The 22,244-nt window shown below is 37.5% G+C and overlaps 2 protein-coding genes across 3 annotated transcripts; one reads left to right on the top strand and one right to left on the bottom strand.

The window, feature by feature from the left end:
- The first annotated feature begins 1,953 nt into the window (after positions 1 to 1,953).
- On the top strand, positions 1,954 to 11,721 carry erlin1 (ER lipid raft associated 1). Of its 2 annotated transcripts, none has more exons than XM_061745005.1 (12): positions 1,954 to 2,018; positions 3,757 to 3,885; positions 5,840 to 5,921; positions 6,632 to 6,678; positions 6,770 to 6,831; positions 6,944 to 7,069; positions 7,196 to 7,269; positions 8,084 to 8,142; positions 8,275 to 8,366; positions 8,511 to 8,600; positions 8,711 to 8,790; positions 9,444 to 11,721. In XM_061745005.1, the coding sequence occupies exons 2-12, from the start codon at positions 3,773 to 3,775 to the stop codon at positions 9,609 to 9,611; spliced, it is 993 nt and encodes a 330-aa protein (XP_061600989.1). In that variant the 5' UTR covers positions 1,954 to 2,018; positions 3,757 to 3,772; the 3' UTR covers positions 9,612 to 11,721. The 2 variants fall into 2 exon arrangements, with proteins under 2 accessions (XP_061600989.1, XP_061600990.1); XM_061745006.1 differs by having other exon boundaries at positions 1,986 to 2,015.
- A 4,199-nt stretch (positions 11,722 to 15,920) lies between these two features.
- spef1 (sperm flagellar 1) lies at positions 15,921 to 21,565 on the bottom strand. The gene is made up of 7 exons (XM_061745007.1): positions 21,457 to 21,565; positions 21,019 to 21,130; positions 17,986 to 18,133; positions 17,818 to 17,863; positions 16,635 to 16,710; positions 16,431 to 16,536; positions 15,921 to 16,054 (listed from the first exon to the last, which is right to left on the bottom strand). The coding sequence occupies exons 1-7, from the start codon at positions 21,563 to 21,565 to the stop codon at positions 15,941 to 15,943; spliced, it is 711 nt and encodes a 236-aa protein (XP_061600991.1). The 3' UTR covers positions 15,921 to 15,940.
- Between the last annotated feature and the right edge of the window lie 679 nt (positions 21,566 to 22,244).

The following is a 22,244-nucleotide window of genomic DNA, read 5'->3' as shown; positions in this document are numbered from 1 at the left end:
GGTACATTCTGGATTCATTACAAATCAACTGAAATATTGCAAGCCTTTTATTATTTTAATATTGCTGATTATGGTTTACAGTTTAAGATTAAAATTCCCAGAATATTCTAATTTTTTGAGATAGGATATTTGAGTTTTCTTAAGCTTAAGATGTCCGTTTTAGAAGTTGTTCTTTCTGTCATTGACAGCAACAAATCAAGCCAGAAATCTTGGTGTACTTATTGACTCAGAACTGAACTTCAACAGCCATCTAAAGTTTATCACTAAATCTGCCTATTACCACCTAAAAAACATTGCTAGAATTAAGGGGATTCTGTCTAAGACATGGAAAAACTTATTCATGCATTCATTTTCAGTAGGTTGGATTATTGCAATGGCATCTTTACAGGCCTTAACAAGGAAAACTATCAGGCAGCTGCAGCTGATCCAGAACACTGCCGCCAGAGTCCTTACAAACACCAGGAAACTGGACCATATTACACCGGTCATGAAATCACTACACTGGCTTCCAGTGAGTCAAAGGATAGAGTTTAAAATCTTACTGCTGGTCTACAAAGCACTGAACGGTCTTCAACCAAAATACATGGTTAATCTGTTAGTTCCTATGAAGCTCCCAGACCCCTGAGGTTCTGGATGTGGTTTGTTGTGTTTTCCAAGAACCAGAACCAAGCAAGGTGAGGCAGCGTTCAGTTATTCTGCTCCTCACCGGTGGAACAAACTTCCTGTAGACCTGAGGTCTGCTCCAACTGTCAGCTCCTTTAAATCAGGCCTAAAAACATTACTGTTTACTCAAGCATACTCCTAAATTAAATACTTACCTGCTGTACTCTACTGCACTTATTTTTAACAACTTGTGCTTTTTATTATTTTACCTCTTTTCTTACCATTTTATTTCATGTATTTGTTATTTAAGCGTACTCTTAAATCAGCAACCTCTGCTTTTTATTATTTTACCTCTTTTCTTATAATTTTTATTTCATTTATTTGTTATTTAAGCGTAGTCTTAAATCAGCAACTTGTGCTTTTTATTATTTTACCTTTTTTTCTCATAATTTTATTTCATTTTATTTGTTATTTACTGTCTAATTATGTCTTGCCGCTTTTAATGTCGATGTAAAGCACATTGAATGACCTTGTTTTTGAATTGTGCCATACAGGACTGTCTCAGAAAATTAGAATATTGTGATAAAGTTCTTTATTTTCTGTAATGCAATTAAAAAAACTAAAATGTCATACATTCTGGATTCATTACAAATCAACTGAAATATTGCAAGCCTTTTATTATTTTAATATTGCGGATTATGGTTTACAGTTTAAGATTAAGATTCCCAGAATATTCTAATTTTTTGAGATAGGATATTTGAGTTTTCTTAAACTGTAAACCTGACAATAAATATACAAACTGGAAAATAATGTGCAATATCATTCTCTGCAACGTGCAATTATGTAAATAACATCTGTAAATATCCATCTGTTATTCTTTTTATATACTAGTATTTTTTATTACTATTTTTATTCTCCTTCTTATTATTATTATTATTGTATATACTGTTTATAGTGTTTTTTATTATTATTGTGTGATATTGATGCCTCTTGTGTTTTGCATTATCCCCTTTGCTGCTGTAATCTGGAAATTTCCCCTCTGTGGGACTATTAAAGGATTTCTTATTTTATCTTATCTTATCTTATGATCAGCAATATTAAAATAATAAAAGGGTGCAATATCTCAGTTGATTTGTAATGAATCCAGAATATATGACGTTTTTGTTTTTGTAATTGCATTACAGAAAATCACAATATTCTAATTTTCTGAGACAGTCCTGTAAAAATCAAGTTGCCTTGCCTTTCTGACGGTTCGTGAAGGCAGCGCGACAAAAGAAGTCACGGCTCGTAGGAGTGGGCGTAAAAGTGGGCTGGGCTTATCGGGATATGGGCGGGGCTTAGTGGGATGTGGGCGTGGCTGAGGGGGATGGGTCGCTGAATGAGAACACCAGACGGGGAGGCGGTTCGATATTGTGGTAAATTAATTCATAAACTGTTAGTCATTTAACGCTTTCGTTTTGTTATTGTTATGTTTTAGCGTAGAGCAAGGTGAGTTGATTCATGTCATTTACCCTAGCAGCCGTGCCAGCTGAAGTCAGCGTTGAGCTACCAGCTCCGGAGGAAGTGACTTCCTGCACGATAGTGAGAGCTAACCCGCTAGCTTTCAGTCCGGGTTAACTTCACCAAACCAAGCACTTTCGGCCTTTTCCCCCATTGCGATGGCTATAGTAAAAGACGTATATTTAAGCTCCAGATGCGTTTCGTCGTTAGTTGGCAGAGGAATGAGTCTCTTCTTTGTTCCTTAAAAGTTATTCTGCAAGCAAACGTGCTAAATCGTGTAAATCGACGCAGAGCTTACGGCGTAGGGTACGCGGCGACGCTCACCGTACGATGTGCGTCGCCGCGTACGATACGCCGTAGGCTCTGCGTTGATGTAACGCAGAACCATAAATCAGCCTTTAGCCGTGGACGTGCAGCGTTCACTGCATGGCACCTGTTTTAAAATATCAGTCTGAAATTATCTTTACATGTGGCTGTGTGCTCAAGATAACTGCTGCATTTATCTAAACTGTGTTAATGTTTTGTCATGTTTGAACTTACCATTTTAAAAAGGTTCCTCTTTATTGAGTATCTGCAGTTCCTTTATCAAACTGCTGCAGTTTAGGATATGAATTTGAATAACCACTTATAATTGCTTTAATATTATACTGTACATTCAATTTATGACCATTATCCTTTACAGCTTTGACAGTCTCAGAAAGTTTAAGTACAGCTGAAAGTGCAGGCTGACTATACTGCATTAACTTTTTTTTAATTTTTATTTATTTATTTTTATTTTATTTATTTATTTGCACAATGACAACAGTACATTTTTTTTTTATCATACAAGGACAAATAATTTGTGCAGGAGAGGAAAAGAAGCCCGAAGGGCTTATAAAAAATCCTCCCCCTCAATACAAAATCACCAAAACAAATCAATCAATAGAAAAAGAATAGAAAGGAAAAACAAAAAGGTAAAAGAAACAAAGAAAAACACAATAAACACCCAAACAAAAATATCCATGAAATGGCAATTTCATTTTAGTACGAATAGCCTGTTAATTTTGTCTATATAAAAGATACCCCATTAAGCTGGTCCTAAACATTTTTAAGGATGACACTAACTTAAGAGATCTATCTAAACAGTTCCAGAGTTGAGGGCCATGGAATTTGATAAAGGATTGGTGACTGCAGGTACGACAAAGACGTAAATGAAAGTTCTTCCCACCTCTAACTGAATAAGAATGAATATCTGATGATAACAGAAAAAAATTATGAAAAGTGCCTGGAATGTCTTGTTTGAAATGATTGAACTTAAACATAAACAGGCATGTTTGAAACTTAAATTTGCTAAATAAGGGTGCAGAAGGTGCTTGATGAGAAGAAAATGAAATCATTCTCAAGAATCTTTTCTGAATTAGAAATAATTGGTTGAGGTACGAAGAATAAGAAGCGCCCCAAACAATGTTGCAATACGTCAAGTATGGATAAATTAGACTATAATATAAAGTCATTTTGTTAGGTTTACCTAAATAAAAACAACTTGGAACTGACTGCGTATTCTGCAGCTGCAAATGACTGTGTAGGTGTCTGACCACAGGCCATGAGATTTCCCTGAATGCTGAACGTTGTATAAATACTTCAGTGTGTTTATGCTTCTTTTTCTGCCTGCAGGTGAGTGCCAGCAAGGATGACGATGCCGCATGTAGGGGCAGTGTTTGCAACGGTACTAGGACTGATGGCCATCATGTTGCATTCCTCTATTCACAAGATAGAGGAAGGACACCTTGCAGTTTACTACAGGTATGGCAAAAGCTACCTTTAGTTTTGTGTAATACGGAAGTAACATTTGAATATCAGGGGCGTACACACCATTTTGATTTATGTAAGAACCCTTATTGTAAAGATTACACCGGATATAGAAATATTGTCTTTTAACTTGTTTTACCAAATGCATATCCAGTCATTAGTGTAGATCTGCAACCGTACCCAGACTTTGATTCAAGTCAGGTGAGGCAGGCGTCTTAAGTTTACTGTCATCTACTTTCTGAATTTAGTAAGTAAATACATTTTATTTATATAGCACCTTTCACAGACAACGGAATGTCACATGGTGCTTCACAAAAAATTAAAAAGAAAACTCCCGCACACATTCTTCTCACCAGACTAGTGTTTTATTGGGCCAACGTTTCGGTCATCGACCTTTCTCAAGGCATCCTCCTCCGACGCACCTTTCTGCTTATCTGGTGTGCAAAAAGTTTTCTGCTTCACAAAAAATAAAATAACATCAATAATAACACAAATAAACCACTACAATAAAAGTAGAACTACGATTAAAATCAAGACAATACTGATAAAAGCTCCTAGAATAAAAGTACATAAAATCAACATGGTGGCCATAAAACAACCCTCTCACTACTAATGTTTAAAAGCTTGAAGAAAAAGGTTTGTTCTTAAAAGCGTTGATGGAGTCCAGAGAACGTAGAGACAGCGGGAGATCGTTCCAGAGCCTCTGTGCCACGGCCTGGAAGGAGCGATCTCCTTGCGTCTTAAAGCGGGTACGAGGGACCATGAGTAGGCTCTGGTCACATGATCTCAGCCTCCGAGATGGAGTGTAGAGTAGGGATGGGCGGTATGGACTAAAAAATGTATCACAATCATTTCTGGCATTTATCCCGATAACGATAAAAATGACGATAAAAAAATACTTTTTTTTTCTTTCTTTCTTTCTTTCTTTCAGGCTCATTTCTTTCTTTCTTTCCTTCAGGCTAATTTCTTTCTTTCTTTCTTTCTTTCTTTCTTTCTTTCTTTCTTTCTTTCTTTCTTTCTTTCTTTCTTTCTTTCTTTACTTCAGGCTAATTTCTTTCTTTCAGGCTCATTTCTTTCCTTCTTTCTTTCTTTCTTTCCTTCTTTCAGGCTCATTTCTTTCTTTCTTTCCTTCTTTCCTTCTTTCAGGCTCATTTCTTTCTTTCCTTCTTTCTTTCTTTCAGGCTCATTTCCTTCCTTCCTTCCTTCCTTCCTTCCTTCCTTCCTTCCTTCCTTCCTTCCTTCCTTCCTTCCTTCCTTCCTTCAGGCTCATTTCTTTCTTTCTTTCAGGCCCATTTCTTTCTTTCTTTCAGGTTCATTTCTTTCTTTCAGGTTCATTTCTTTCTTTCAGGTTCATTTCTTTCTTTCAGGTTCATTTCTTTCTTTCAGGCTCATTTCTTTCTTTCTTTCTTTCTTTCTTTCTTTCTTTCTTTCTTTCTTTCTTTCTTTCTTTCTTTCTGGCTCATTTCCTCAATTTATCATTTTTACCGTGAGATACAAATTCTTACCGTGGGGAATATTTTTGACGGTTTATCGTGAACGGTAAAATATCACCCATTCCTAGTGTAGGGGGGAATTTAGGTCTATTGTGAGGCCACATTGGTGTATGAGAGTGTGTATGGTTTAAAGAAATGAGTGCAATGGCTAGAATAACATTAACTAAGAAAAAGATTCATGAATGTATGTGTATGCATGACTGGATGTAATTTGTATTGTAAAGTACTTTAAGTCATCAGCCAAACTAGAAAAAAGCTTTACAAAGGCTGTTCACATACAGTCTAAAGTTAGTTTATGGTTTCTGCTTCCATGTTTGTGTGAAGCCTCTTCAAAACAGATTTTGTCTGCAGCACTGTGTGGTATTAGATGTGAATTGGGTATATATGCTGTTTATTCAGATTATGCATGTATGCAGAGGACAACACTGACCAATTATTATTTGTATTTGTTTCAGAGGTGGGGCATTGCTGACTGGTCCCAACGGTCCTGGATATCACATTATGATGCCTTTCATTACAACGTTCAGATCAGTGCAGGTAAAGTCACCTTTCAGCTCTTTTAATTTATCTATATTCAATGTCAGTCAACCATGTGACAGTTCACTGAAAACCAGCTCTGATCCTTTATACGTTTGTCAAATACAGCATGCAAAAAGTTGACGTTTTACACTAAATTTATACTGCATTTTTATGGTACTCTACATGCTTAGAATAGTATGAGCATTTGTTTAACATTGTTTGATTAATATCATTAATGCATATTTGCTCTTTTTTTCCCTCCATTAAATTCTAATTAAAGTATTTAATACAGATTACAGATTTTACATTATTCTTAGATTATTATTTGTTTACATATAATGTAAAATTCCTATTTTATATAATTTACTATTTTTAAACCAGCATTCCCACAAACTGTTAAGACCGTGAAAGCTGAGATTAACTTAATTCTTTTTCACCTGCACCTAACAGCTTGGACTTGTTGATTATGAGGACAGTTCAGTGTTATCTTGAAACTTAAAGTTAATCAAGATCACTTATATATTACAAAACTATTGTCTTTAATAAATTTCAACATGGATTATTATGTTGTTATAGGCATTCTTTATTGTATTTGAGGTCAAAAAACAAAACAAGCATGCACAACATTCAATTGTATCTCAGCGTGTACAAGAAACATGTGGGTTAAGAACATTGTAAATTATTTGTGTATTGTCAGCATCTTTATGTTTTTGATTTTTCTCTCTTAGACGACACTCCAAACTGATGAAATCAAGAATGTGCCTTGTGGAACAAGGTACAGCTGAACTTACTGAGCTGTTCAGAAATGAATCCCCCCTCTTGAAAATGATGATGATCTATTAAACAGATTATGTTTTTCTCCACAGTGGGGGTGTGATGATCTATTTTGACAGGATAGAAGTTGTTAATATGTTGGTTCCTTTAGCAGGTAAAAGTTCAAATCTGTCATTACAAAAGTCCCTTATTTGTTTACCCATAAACTATATGGGCTGCATGGCATTTCTATAACTGTTGTTTTTATTTATTTATTTATGTTGCAGTGTTGGACATTGTGAGGAACTACACTGCAGATTATGATAAAACACTTATTTTTAACAAGATTCACCACGAACTGAACCAGTTCTGCAGTGTGCACACACTGCAGGAGGTGTACATCGAGTTGTTTGGTAGGACTTTTTTTTTCTTTCCTTTTTTTAATGTAGTACATGTTGGGATGGATTCATTCCTGAAAATGTTTAAATGATATGCCACAGGAAGATATGAATTCAAGCAGTTGTTGTTTTGTGTTGCAGATATTATAGATGAGAATCTGAAGATTGCATTGCAGAAGGATTTGAATGTCATGGCACCTGGACTAACAATACAAGTACGTAAGCACGTTACAATTGGTTTTACATTGATTGTAAACATGCAAATACCGTATTTTCTGGACTATAAGCCGCACGTGCATATAAGCCGCGTCCGCTCTATTTAAAAAAAAAAAAAAAAAGATATGCAAGCCGCAGATATTTATGTTGTTAGATTAGACATTTACTACATGTACAGAAGGATTTTTAACTGTAAATGATGTACATGTTTGTACCTAAATAGATCCTTTCCTAACAGTGTCTTTTAACACGGCAGCAACTTTGCTGATTAAAACGGGACAGAACCAAGAGAAAATAACCAGTATTTATTTATCTGTTTGAAATCTGCTTCTACCTACTTCTATCTGCTAAAGAAGAAATAGCGTATTCTTCTTTGCATTTATTTTGTCTTAGTTTTTATTCTAATTCCGGTTAGAGCGCCCCGATGGAAGAAAAATCCACAGAATAGCCGCACCTTTGTATAAGCCGCATGGTTGAAAACCTATGAAAAAAGTAGTGGCTTATAGTCCAGAAAATACGGTAGTTTCTTCAACTGAGGGTTTTCCTTCCTTAATCTCCGTGACACATAGTCAGTAATAAATGAATTTCATGGTCTCTTTGACAATTTATTTGAATTTAATAGTTTAGTAAACAGTGAAAGGTCGCAGTCTGTTTTTTCTTCGGACAATCGTAAGGGTAACAGATGAGATTTAAATCACAACGGAGAGCATTAAAATCCAGTTCTGAACAGGCTTAAGTTGTGCAGTTTTCAGTCATTCAGCATTGGGTCTTTTTTTTTCCCCCTTCTCTCCTCTGTTTCACCATCCAATGAAGGCAGTCCGTGTCACCAAGCCAAAGATCCCTGAGTCTATCAGGAGGAACTTTGAACTCATGTGAGTTTATGAAGTCTTATTTACGAGCATAGAATTGGTTTGTGCTTCAGTTTCTATCGACAACCCAAACACTCAACTAAGACTGCAAAGCTTAATAGAGTATATGCAAAGTAATTTTGTCCGTGTGCGTAGGGAAGCAGAGAAGACTCGTCTGTTGATAACAGCTCAGACTCAGAAGGTGGTGGAAAAGGAAGCAGAGACTGAGCGAAAGAGAGCCATTATTGGTAAATACAGTGTTTTACTGTAAATCACAGTTTTTATATTTGCATGCAGTTTTAGAAGTTGGTTTCTCAGTCACTCATGTGTAACCCCTTTCCTCCAGGTGGAGCTCCACTGTGTTTTAAAACTCTTCTTTTTATCTCGTACAGAGGCTCAGAAAATGGCCCAAGTAGCAGAGATCCACTTCAAGCAGAAAGTGATGGAGAAAGAGACGGAGAAGAAGATCTCTGAGATAGAGGGTTAGCATTACTGCTCTCAGTTCTTCCTGGAGATGGATGAGAGAGCGCATTCCTATGAGTAGCGTGTGAGCTCATCATGTGTCCCATTCAACACTGTTTCTTTGTTTCAGATGCTGCCTTCCTGGCTAGGGAGAGGGCTAAGGCCGATGCAGAATATTACACGGCTGCCAAGATTGCTGAAGCAAACAGGGTAAAAACAGTATTATTATACATAATACAAACATTACACGGTGTGTAATTGGATTTTGTTTTAAAAAAAGTTGGAATGGGAGGTTTGTAAATCTTTCAAATTTAACTACAGTATGATGTACATGATGGTAACACGACTCCAGCTTGTCAGTTATTTATACTGCAAACCCGTGTTTTCTGTCTGCATTGTGGTTTTTGCCAGAGTTTTAAACTCATGGAAATCTGATTAAATTTGTTAATACAGACAGACATGCTGTAATCTTGTGAGTCATTTTCGGTCCATGTGGTAGACTTAGAATCCATTTAAAAAGATTCTTATATTGGGTAAATCATGTCCAGCTGGTGTTTACCATCAAAGCTTTAGATGGCGGGGCTTATTTCCTCCCCTTTTCTCCACGTCTCCTGTGTCTTCTTCAGGGAATAGTTTGTGCTGATTAATCATGAAAAGATCCTCCTCAACTGAAACTGACTTTGAAGTCTTTATCAGTCACTCTTACCTACTAAAGTCGTTCCAAGAGCTGTGATGCATTCATTTGCAAATGAAGTAGATTGCCTCCCTGGTCATTGGGATGTCAGTAGTCATTCCAGCATTGTTATTAACAGTGTCTTGACTAAGCATTTATATATATTTGTCTTTTTCCTTAATCTTTGCAGCTGAAGTTAACGCCAGAATACCTGGAGCTGATGAAGTATCAGGCCATAGCGGCTAACAGTAAGATCTACTTCGGCCAGGACATTCCTAACATGTTCGTTGAGGGAAACAACAGTCCACATAAGCCCAGAGACCCAGAGTTGCTTAAAGGGAAGACGGACGGACATTGAATTGACACATCTGCCTCTCCACGTGACAGGAGAACTTGATGAGGATTTATAACTGAAGATGATTGGTGGGGCAGCTTTGCAGCTAGTTTTGTTAAACAGCACATTTCAGTCTTAAATGTAAACTGCAAAGAAAGAATGGGTAAAAATGAAAGATGCTGAAATTGAGGAGTAGATGGGATAAGGTAAAGGGGAAAGTTGTTCATGTTCCTCTCTTTGGGGAAAAGTGAGCTAAAAGAGTGAGTATGATGCCATAGTTTAAAATCAATAAAATGAAAATGCGAATGCCTGGGAAGGTGACAGCAAGAAGTCGCCCTAATTTATGTGCTTTTCTTTCTTTCTTTTTTTTACTGTTACAATGCTTAACTTTGCTTTTGGATCTGCATTCAACGTTTGTTGTGTGTCAAAGGAACCATTTAAATTTTTGAGAATTAACTTCTGATTTAGCTGCACTGGAATCATTACATGCAACACGAATTAAAAGCTGGATGGACAATGTGAAATTGTAAGGTGGAGTAAGTAATTTTTGTGCCATCTTGTGTTCCAGTCTCTGGTTGACTGTTTTCTTCCTGTGAGTAAGTGCGAGGATCATTTCTAAACCCCTCATGAAACACTGCTCACAGTGATCTTTTGACACTTGGACAGGTTAAATGCAGAAGTGTTGATGCTACAAGTGTAGTGATCGCAGCAATGGAAGTTCATGGAAGTTGTCTTTGTTTCCATCTTGCTCAGATTATACAGATGTTCAGTGGAAAACTTAAGTTTTGGTAACATTGGTTGGATGATTGCTAGTTTTTTCATTCGCTGCTGTTTTTTGTTATCATAAAGGTGTTGATTCCTCCATCACAAGCTATGGAGCAGTGATAAAGAGGATGAAGGATCTGATTTTTGGTTTTTGAAAATAACTAATTGCAAATGATTAACTATTTAATATGGGGAGACAAAAGCAAAGCATTTATGGTGGGTCACTACACTGTAAGATGTTGTCAAGTAGGCAGCATGCATTTTTATTTGTTTTTGTGCTTTGGTTTTGATTGTCAGGGCTACGCATGTGGAAGTAGTTTGCTTGAAATGGATGATTAATGGTATGCAACTGTCTGCCATCTCTCTTCTTTTTTTTTTTTTATATACATGGCTTATTCAGAGGTGGTTAAATGTAAATTCTCAGGAAGTTTATTTTAATAAGACAGCTGCTTCTTGTTTGCCAAAGCTTAATATCTCCAGAAACCAAAATAGGCAATTAAACTTGATATGATTATAAGCAATGCTATGGTTTAATCTCAAATTAAAATGGAAAAAAAACGTCATAATCAACTGCAATGAACAATTGTAGGCATGTAAAAGTGATTGCAGCACTCGTTTTTATCTATACAGCCCGTTAGCCTTCTGTGATGTTATGAGAATTTTCTGTCAAGATGGAAATAACTAAAATCTTAACCATCAAAGTTTACATTTTATTTTGTCATTGAAAATTTGATTTACTGGAAAATCACTGTCTTTGCTAATATCAGTAGTTAAGGAGGTTTGTAAGGATTTAAGGGCAACATAAAGTTTCTGCAATTGTAACTTGTACTTTTTAAACTTGGTTAATCTTTCCTTTTTGTGGCAGCGTTGTGTTATTCAGAGAAATGTTCTTTATTCTGCTAAGAGAGAGGTTAATTTTGTTTAGGGGTACACAGGATGCAATTGGTGCTAGTTTTTATTGTGCTCAACTTTTGGGGATTTTGTTCAGTTTTGAGCTTTACAAACTTTTAAAAACTTCCACTATTCAGAATTCAAGCCTTAAATGATCAGTTAGCTAATACTTGCAGGCAGGCATGTTCACAGACTGAAATAAAAAGTTCCACTTTCACTGAGAAATGTTTGATCTCCAAAAGAGCAGTCGGAGGCTGCACTCCACATTTTTGGTGGCGGGTTAAACATGGAGATTCAAATAGGGTGGTACAGATTAGTTATTAAAAAACACTTTTTTCTTTTTCTTTTTTTTTTTTGTCAATATTTTCTATAATCTGTGAAATCTAAACATTGTCTCCTTGTTTTAAAATGTTTATATATATAAAATTGTTTTCAAGTTTTGACAATGTTCTTATGTAAAATAAAGCCTATTTTGGTACATCTCCTCTCTGCATTGATGTGCATGGGTGTGTGTGAGTGTGTGTGTTGGTTTTTGTGTAGTACACTTGATTGTCAATAGGAGGTAATCCAAGACCATGCTAGACGAGCTATGTGGTTACCACCCAGTCCCAAACAGATCTGATCTAGATTAGTAACAGAGGCTGAAAAATTACATTATAGACTCAATTTATCACCAGCTTGTGAGAATACAAAATAAGAGATACGTCAAATTTGAAAAAACCCCTCTAGATAGGATTGTGACCGTATAATACGAACATTTGAGAATGTAAGAACAAAATTAATAATTATAGGTTGACATCTAAGAAATGTGACTGTAAAAATTAGAAGTAAAAAAAGAGGTGATCTTGTTTTTTGTCAAACAAAACATACACAGGCCAAGTTGAGGACTGCATCTTGAATCTGCTTTGGACAGTAAAAATATACACTGTTCTTAATTCTTTAGGAAAGAGTTGAACCCGAGTTAGTCTCAACCAGTTTTGAGTACATGCAAAGTAGATATATCTAATCCCAGAAAATTCAGAAGTGAATTGAAAAGCATATTTGCTTGTGTAAGCTTGTCATTTGAATGTTTGTGGCTAGGGAGAAGTGACTGTAAGCTTGTGTTGAACTGATAAACACTGTCATACAGAGCTCCATTGTTCTAATACCACAGGATATGTCATCAATATCAAAACAAAAAAGCAACTCTAAACTGTGAGTTACCCTCAATGTTGATGTGATGAAAGATGCCTTCCTCTTAGACCCGGGTCTTGTATTGTTTATCTGTCAAACTTTCTGAGGGACGGTGACTAATGTTTGACTAGTATCAGATTTTTCTTTAGAGAAATGTCGTCACAAAGGAAAGTGTAAATAAATTAATCTTGATTTTTTTTATTTTTTTTTATATATATATATATATATATATATATATATATATATATATATATATATATTACTAAAGGGTAAAGAATTTGTTGGCTTGTGCTTATTTCACTGGGTAGTCTTATTTGCTGTCAGGGTATAAAATCAGCAAGTTTTAATCTTTCCCTCTTATGGGAAGTGAGGTGAAGGTCAGCTTTTCCAGCTTCCTGTTTGAACATCACTCTTCTTTCCTTCCGTTTGTCCCTGATCTTCCCACATCATATCACACGTGGTCCATTTTACCTTCAACACCTTCCTGGATATGTGCCTCCCTAGAGTTACAAGGGTGGGCCGCCTAATCTTTGAGTAAAAGCAGCCCTATAACGGCAGTGTGACACAGATATGAATCATCAACGGCAGACAGTGCTGCTCTAGTCTGCAGTTTTCTCTCACATTCTTGTCTTGTGTGTGTTGCACTTTTTTCCTAGCATATCCCACTGTGTAAATCATTTTTTGTCTCTGTGGTGATCCTCAAGACTGGTACAAGAACCTCAAATAGTATTTCACATGTGTCATTCATGCACATTTCGATGAATTTGCACTATATTGTTGCATTCCCTGCTCACTGGATGATAAATGTTTAAAGAATGCATTGAAGAGGCACATGAAGGATTTATATTGGAGTACTATTCATGCTCAGTGTTCAATCAAAATTGACAATTTTATTGGTATGTTTGTCATACGTCGCCTATATATCACCAATAATAGTAATTACAAAATACCTATTTTGTTATTAATGTTATTTTAAAGTCTGCAGTGCCCAAGAGAACAACATGAAAATGTTGAGTCATTCTGCACTCAAGGGTGTAAACTAATTATTAGTCTTATAAAACACTTTCATTGTTAACATACAGGCACAAGCATGCAGATCTGGTGTTCGATGGTGGGGGGTTGCCTTTCTACAGGACAATAAAGCTCACTGAGCAGAGCCAACCCTGCCTCCCCAGCCCACCGGTACAACCCTACAGGATGGTGCTACATGCATTTTGTGTGGATTACAAGCTCTCTTCTCTCGGTCAAACATACAAACAGTTCTGCTGCTTAATGAATGAAAGTAGAGAGCAGAGCGACGAGGCCGTAAAGTCATTTTGTTTTCCCTTTTTCCTGTGCGGCATGATACCACAAGCCTGCTCAGAAGCTGCACCCTAAAACCATCCAGAATATAAGAGGTACTTAAGAAAAAGCAGGCCATGGTCAGGGCCTCCACAAAGGAATACACCACCACACATATATATAAATAGATTAATTTGGTAATTAACTGGGTGGTCTACTTAGTCTTACAAGGACATGCAGCTCTATGTTTTAAAAGGAGTAACGTCGATTGTCAGTAAGTGAAGAAAGGCTTTCTAACAACCTACACACAAACCACTGGTCGTGTGTGGGTTGGGTTGCGGATCTTGTGGCTGCTGGGAGAAGAAAACGTATCTATATTTGGTCATCTGCACCAACTTGTGCATTTAACAGAGCCAATTCAGTTCTTAATATCTGTGTTCTTTTTCTGAATAGTTTTCACAGGATTTGAAGTGATGTAAGCTTCCTCGGAAAGTTGACTGACTGGAAATCTCACCAAAGCTCCTCCTTTTAAATGTATTTATTTCATTTTTTTGTGAAGCACTTAGCTCATCTTTAGTGAAGCAATGTGGAAGTGGTTTTCTGACTTATTCATGTGACACGTAAATGCTACAGGTTCTGCAAAGACAACTGCAAGATACATAAGTTCTGAGAAAACAACTATTACGATGAAAAAAACAAAACAATCACAGGATAAATGCTCCTCAATAAATAACTACAGTACTGTGCAAAATTCTTTGGCAACCCCACTTTGGTTGCTTTATGAACCTTGGATACAAACAGAAAATATAATGATAGTTTCATAGACAGACAAATACATCAGTTTGATGAATATTGGAGATTTTGTAATCGCTGGCATTGGCCATAAAAAAACATATCAATCTCTTTCTTGTTAATAAATGCAGACAATAAAAACCACATAATGTTCAGTACAAAATGACTCTACCAGGAAAATATAGTATTTAATGTGTCCTCCTGCAGAACCAAGTACATATTCAGCTCTTCTGAAGACGACAAACATACAGATGCTTGCAATGATACTTATTAGAATGCCATTCTATTCAGGTTTAAGAGAGCCCCATTCTGTTTGTACACTTAGCACAAAAAGTAAGGACATTAGATTAGATTATTTCTTTGTTCCAACAGTGTTTCTTGGAAAATAAATCTTATACTTTTGCAAAGCCCGTTTATTTCCCTTTTAAATGGTGCCATATTTGTAAGGAACATGCATTTGTGGGATGAACACCAGACCTGAGTATGCAGGGTTTGCCAATGAAAGATTTGCCAAATGACAAACAGCTTATTTTGCTGTTATTAACTCTTCTTTTGAGCTTCTGGTAACCCCAGTTGCTGCCATCTGGCTTCTACAGATTTGCAGTCAAGATTTGCAGGACGATACGGCCGCCAGCTCTCTGCCCAGACAATCTAGACTAGAGAGTCTAAAACAGACTACATGCAGCTAATCTCTGGTGTCAGGGCGGCTAGGAGGCCGGCTATGATCGCCCTTAACCGTCAAGCCCGTTTGTGCTGGTGTCAGCAACACGTGCACTGGGACCTGAACATGTGGAGGAAAGTTATGTTCAGAAATAAGCCCAGACTCTGTCTATAGCAGTTGGATCATGGGATCGGCTTGGGCGTGCTGTTCATGCCAGAGTGACCAACTCAACCACGCCGGCTGACTTGGGACAAATGCTGGTTGAAGAATGGGATGCCATTGCACAGCAGTGTGTGACCAGGCTGGTCACGAGCTGCCAGGCTGTGTGTGGTTCTTCCACACGGCTCCTGTTTGTCAAATGGATGAATTTTTAAATTGCCAATATGTGTTGTTTCTTCAGACTTCATTCATCCAATCCACCAAACACCAAACAAGAGTCAAAGGCAAAATAAACTGTTTGGAATAGGCAAGGAAGATTTTGCACATTTTTCATCGTGACAATCTGCACCCTCAGCTCTGCTGCTCATCCCCCAAATGCATGTTCCTTAAAAATCTGGCACCATTTAACAGGGAAATAAAGGGGCTTTCAAACGGTATAAAATATATTGCCAAGAACCATCAACCATCAATATAAATGTTTTTACTTCTGGTATGAATGGTGAGAGGGACAAGATTGAGTTGACTGAGATTTTCTTCAGAAAAACACATTTTATTCAGAAGATAAGGCATCTCCAAACTATGTGTGAAAATAGGTTACATATATTTGGTGTACTGTACATTTGTGTGTGTATTAGGATTTATTGCCTTTTGCTTTGTACAGGTCCAGGTGCTGCGTCAGATCTTCAATACGCATGTCCTTCAAGTGCAACAGATGCTCTAACTTGTTCACTTTCATCTGAAGGATCTACACACATGGAAGCAATTGAAAGGTTAAACAAGAAGATGTTTCTTTAAAAACTAAATGAATTCACTTTAGAAAAGGGGAAGTTGCACGCATGTATCATCATTCTTGCCTTTTTATTTCCTTGCAGATGTGGGGAAAGAAGGAAAAGAAAAACACATCACATCCGCTGTGCTGATATTGACTCACTGACCGCTGCTGACACAGCGTGTGACACATACATATCAGCCACACACACACAAGCTAACGCAACTCTGTTACAGGTGGTGAGTGTGTATGACAAAGCTCTTCCCCTACAGGACATAAAAATGGAGGAGAGCTTTGTTTGCACATATTCTACCAGTCAGCAGAGTGTGTGAGAAAGTGTGTTTGTGTGTACCTCCACAGTCTGCTGCAAAGCCAGGACCGCTTGCTCTTTTTCCTGCAGCATTAGCTGGAAAGTAGGGGGCATGTCTGAATAAAACGTCACTACATGATGTGGGCTCCTGTACAGTTGAAAGGAAAATCAAGCATAAGTGATGTATAAAAAATGGCAGTTCAGTCAATTTATTTAAACTCAAATAAACTTTTTGGTTATACATACATATTTGTCATCCTGTTCTCTTCTTTTCCAATTTCTGCTAGTTGAGCCAGACGTTTTGCTTCACTCTGAGGAATTTCTTAAAAATCAAAACAAAAGCAAATTGTTTCTTCAAATAGCATGTGAAGTAAAATACTACAGCCTAAAAATATTTATAGCATCTAAAAATCTAGAGATTCCTCTGCTAAATCTCCTGAGTGCAACTAAGGTAAAGATACATGGATTAGAAGCAGCCAGGCAGTGACTACGAGAAAGTGAGGGAAACAAGGAAGTCAGATAAGAAAATAGAAAAAGAGAAAATCTGGCTTTACGTCAACAGTGCAGAGTTTAGGCCTCTGATTAAGGTCATCTGGATGTTGGGAAGTGATAAGAGGACCTAAGCCCTGTAACTGATAGTGGACGGGGTTCAAATGGAAGAGGAAGAGCAGAGAGAGGAGGTGCTGCTCTGAGATCAGCGTCACAGGCTGGTTTCAGTGAAGTACAGGAAAAGGAAGAGATGCATATCATCAATTCACACCCTGAAGGTTTTGACATTTTCTAATCAGTCCTCTCTGATGCTTTTAAAAAGAGGTATGTCTGAGTCAGTGCTGTCTCCTTGAAGCTGTTAGGAAGGCACAGATCAGACCAGGCAAGAAAAAAAAAATGAAAGAAAAAGCACTGCATTGGCAGAATTAGCAGATTGCAATCATTATATAGTTTTATGAGACACCAAAAAAACCCATCTGTGTCATTTGGACGATGCTAAAATCATATTTGTCAGCTAAAAGCATATATAGTATCACTAGAAAAGCTCTAAAATTATACCCACTTCCCTTTCTGTGCTAAAAAAATCCAAAGTTTAGTATTGTCAGCTAACATTTTTCACAAAATAAACTAACACAAGTGTGCATACTGCATAATATACAACTAAAAACACAGTCATAACATTTATATTAATTCAGCAGTTTTGGTTCTTGTAATCCATTTGATCTTATGCAGACATGGATACACAGTCACATCTGACGTGACGTATACGTTTTCTGATTCATAGTCAAATCTTCATCATTGTCCTGTGATATGCTATAATGCAAAGTAAGTCATAATACACAGTGTCTTCTACTTATTAATTCCCTTAAATAGCTTCTTGACGAAGAAATAAAGTAGATTTATTGCATGTCTAAGGACAATAACAGAATAACAGCTCAACCTGCGTGATGTTTCTCTTGGTTCCTGGTGTCATAGTAGTTCAAATTCTAAATAAAAAGAGACATCTGGTTAAAATAAAAATAGCCACAGCACAGTAATTTATCATTTATAATTTGCCCTTAAATTAATAGTGACTTGTGGTACTCTATAAATATGTCTAAGTACACACTTGTGTATTGGTCATCGTGCTCTCCAGTTTCTTGACTATCTTCCCTCTGAGGGCACTCAGTACAGGCACTATTGCACCAGCAGTGCTCAGTACAATCCTCTTTACTGTCTCCTCGGGCACATGAAAATCCAGCTTGGAAAACACTTTCCTAGTCATACAGAAGAAAAGGAACAACAACAAAAAAATGACAACAACATATGTTTCTAATTGTCTTAACAGTGAAAAAAGCAGCTACTGTGAGTTATTGACTACGTTTACATGCAGTCAAAATTCGGGTTATTACTAATATTCCGGTTACTGAAACATTCGGAATATTCAGTTTACATGCGTGAGCAAACAGGGTTATCCCTGTTTACATGGTAATTAATCATTCGGGATATCTGATCAAACCAGCGACGCGCGGAGAACGTGATGACGCAATTAACGTCATTTCCGCTTCTTCTTCCTGTATCCAAATTCAAAACAAATGCTGCTTCGCACAACTTTTCTCTCAACTTCATGTAAATCTCGCTATCCCGGTACTTGCTACCGTCCACAAATGCCAAAATGAGTGGCTGAGGCAGGTGTATGTTTGCGGGGACCCGGTGGTTTTTTCCACATATCACCATCGCTGCTGATCTGTGACTCTATGCGCACCCATCTCACACAGACAGTGTAAAAAAAGAAGTGAAAAATATGAACGCTGTGCTTGCTGTTATTCCGGGAGGTCTGACGAAGGAACTCCAACCGCTGGACGTCGGTGTGAACCGGCCGTTCAAAGTGAAGCCTTTTATGGTTCCGCGATAAACCGACGCAGAGACTACGCCAGAGTTTACGTAACCTACGGCGTAGGCTCTGCGTCGGTTTAACGCGGGACCATAAATCAGCCTTAAGGCTGCAGCGGCGTGGGAGAGATGGATGACTGAGGGAGAACACAGTTTCTCCAAGAGTGGAAAGCAGCGCCTGGCAAGTTACGCCACAGTTTGCAGATAGATTGTTGATCCGTGGGCTAAGGTGTCTGCTGGGACTATTTTGCGAGCTTTTGCAAAAGCCAGCATTCCGAGGCTCAGCGCGGCACGGAAAGAGACTCTGACAGCGAGGAATCCGGATTGGCACAGCTGATTTAGCGGAGCTCTTTAATGCAGACACAGAGGATGAGACTTCGATGGGTTTGATTAATGTAAAAACTGAAATAAAGTAAATCAAAATAAGTTTTGCTCCCGCTCTATGTTTTAAATACGCACACTTGCGTGCTTGTGTGTGTGTTCCGCGGCGCATGTGTGTTAGTGTGTAGACGGCGGTGCACTGTGTGTGTGTTTAAAATACACAAATGACACACAAAAATGAGGGTATGCCTTTCCACACAGCACGCCGAATGGTTGCGAAAATACGGTATTTATATATGAAATCTCAGAATTGGTCATTTTTTGACGACACACCAGGGTGCCGCGACACCCCAGTCGAGAAAGGCTGGTTAGAAGAACTTCCTGGACTCAAAAGACCAGGATTCCTTGCGAACAGAGCATGCGCAGAAAACAAATTCCTGTTCCGTTTGGTCGGGATATTCCATTTGGCGTTTATATGACTGAATATTCGGGTTTTAAAAGGAGTAACCCAGGGGTAATATTCGGGTTTTTAAAAACCGGAATATGAGCAAATTCGGGTTATTTAAAGTGTTTACATGGCCGTGCAAATTCGGGTTATTGCCAATATTCGGGTTTTAAAAGGGTTATTGAGTGCATGTAAACGTAGTCACTGATGAATTCAAAGAAACTGTTATGTTTACAGTGTAGTTCCATCAATCTGTAACTGCTTTTGTTCCATACAAGTGTCAAAGGTGAAGATGTGTGGATACACAGTACGATGAAGTACGTTCAATATCAGGCGAAGCAAAGGTGACTTAGTGTTAGCAGCAAACCTATACTGAAAAGCATGAATGTTAAGTAATGCCTACCGTTTCTACCAGCAGACAATAACAAGGGAGGTAACCTTGTGTGGAGAATGTGTTTGTGGAAGAATGTTCTCAAGTCAAATATTTAGAATTGTATTTTTTTTAAATGTTTTTTTATAGTTGCTGAGTAACTTTTTTTGGTCGTAGTTGTTGCATTTTCACAGCCTTCAGAATTAATGTGAAGTGCATAATTCAGAATATTTACAAGAATAGATGCAAATGCCAAAATAATATTCAGTTTTTATAATTTATACTCGTATAAGATTTCATCTAAAATGTCAAGTACCACTGAACTAAAAGTCAAAAAAAACAAATTTTAGTCATGATGACATACTAGAAATTAAAAATGCACCCTGGAGAAATGAACTGACATTTTTAACTAAAATATAAACCACGGGCAACAGGCCATTCATTTTATTTGAAGCCCTTGTGAAATTAGTCGCACCCAAGTGTAGTTTCTGTGTATCAGCAGGATGGATGGATGGATGGATGGATGGATGGATGGATGGATGGATGGATGGATGGATGGATGGATGGATGGATGGATGGATGGATGGATGGATGGATGATAGATAATTAATTTGATGCTGGGCAAGGGGCAACAAAGCAGTTCCCACATAATATAACCTCCACCATGTTTGGTATTTTAATTTTTGGGCTTTTTGACTCTTTGGCTTTCAACCACTGAGTCCAACATGGTTCAATAAAGGGCATGGACTGGCTGAATTCATATATGATTTAATTTATTTGCTCATTTTCACAATCAGCATCAAAGTTCACATAGTACTGTCATCAGATTTAATTCAGGCATAGTATTCTTGTAACCCTTTAAATAACCATTTAATGACTGTGATAATTCTTCATCATACTGTGAAGGGTTGTATGTGGGGATTCAAAATCCTTTGCAATTACCTTGCAGACTTCAGAGGTGTTATGTTTTATTATAATTGCATTTTATACGCTCTAATAGAGCTATATTATGTTCACTCTTGTGGAAAAAAATGATCTGTTTTATGATCTAGAACTATTATTCATTTTCCCTTCAAGTAACCACAGTATTTTTAAGAAAAATCATCAACAATAACAGATTACTGGTGTCTTGCCTGTCGAGGAGGGTCCAGTTACCAATCTTCTGCTGTGTGGAGTTTGCAGGGTTATAGTTGTGCAGGTCAACAAGCTTTGGGAAGAAATGTTTGACCACCTCGGCAGCCATCACTGCGGAGGTCCAGCAGGGAAATAAGTAAATAAGTAAACAGACGGACATTTGAGTCGATAAACGAAGTAAACATTTAAATAGGATTATTGCAAATGGAGAGATGCGTGCAAAGTATCTAGTAGCAAAGTAAGCCAGATCACATTACTCCTGTGGCTTGTGTGGTTAGGAGCTCCCTGTGGACTGCAAGCATAAACAAACGCTTCAAGCTTTAAGCCTGAATTGTGGTTCTGCGTTAAATCGACGCAGAGCCTACGCCGTAGGGTACGGCGTATGCTCTGCGTTGGTGTAACGCGGAACTATAAATCACCCTTTAGAGATGCGCTACCTCCATCGCTGAAGTCTCTGGAAATGTTTCTTTTGGGCCTGGACAGAGGTATTTGGTCTATCCATGCGAACAGATCCTGCAGTTCGTCATCGTTGGGTTCTCGATCCATTCGTCTGGAAATAATAGTCTGCTTCTGAAGAGTTTATAAAAACGCGAACATTTACATGTCCTCTCTCGACCACGTGTTGTTTGGTTCGTTGCTAGGCGACCGTTGATGAACAATGGCAACCAATGTGCAGATGTAAAGAGGGAGACAACGAATATTAAACAATTCACGTTTATTTCAAGCTGGATTTACAAACAAAGAAAAAAAATCTCAATAATATTTTAAACATTACAATTTAAGAACACTTAAGGCAGAACTCTCCCATTATGGCATGATTAATACAGATTTACAATCAAAATGTCTGGTACATGTAGTCATTCAAGCGTACATGGGTTAGTACAAAAGTTCAAGAAAAAGAAAAGTTGTCCATTGTCGATTTTAGAAAATATATAAAGTGCCCATGTCAACGCTGTGGATAGATTACTGAATGGAAAAAAGGCCCAGGAAACTACTGGGCTTCTGTAATGATCCAAAACAACCAAAATGAGATACAGAGGAGACAAAAAATAATCACAAAAAGACACATAACTAACAATTAAGCAATTAAAATTACCCAAAGACACAAGATGGTTCTAAAGAAACATAAACCCAAACTGAGAAAACAAACAAAAAATAAATAGACACTTGAGTGACCATATCTCAATGGTTGCTTAAAGGACATACAGAATACTTAAAAAAAGAC

This window comes from Cololabis saira, chromosome 17 (genome assembly GCF_033807715.1).
Source record: "Cololabis saira isolate AMF1-May2022 chromosome 17, fColSai1.1, whole genome shotgun sequence".
Classification (NCBI taxonomy): Eukaryota; Metazoa; Chordata; class Actinopteri; order Beloniformes; family Belonidae; genus Cololabis; species Cololabis saira.
This window is presented reverse-complemented; position numbering and strand designations above follow the sequence as displayed.

Bases quoted from the DNA above. Each gene is read 5' to 3' on its own strand.
- erlin1 (XM_061745005.1), top strand. From the start codon at position 3,773: ATGACGATGCCGCATGTAGGGGCAGTGTTTGCAACGGTACTAGGACTG. The intron at 3,886-5,839 runs GTATGGCAAAAG...TATTTGTTTCAG, and splicing joins CACCTTGCAGTTTACTACAG to AGGTGGGGCATTGCTGACTG. The intron at 8,791-9,443 runs GTAAAAACAGTA...TAATCTTTGCAG, and splicing joins AGATTGCTGAAGCAAACAGG to CTGAAGTTAACGCCAGAATA.
- spef1 (XM_061745007.1), bottom strand. From the start codon at position 21,565: ATGGATCGAGAACCCAACGATGACGAACTGCAGGATCTGTTCGCATGG. The intron at 21,131-21,456 runs GTAGCGCATCTC...GGACCTCCGCAG, and splicing joins CAGAGACTTCAGCGATGGAG to TGATGGCTGCCGAGGTGGTC. The intron at 17,864-17,985 runs GTGTGTACTTAG...CTTTTTATTTAG, and splicing joins GCACGATGACCAATACACAA to AATTTGAACTACTATGACAC.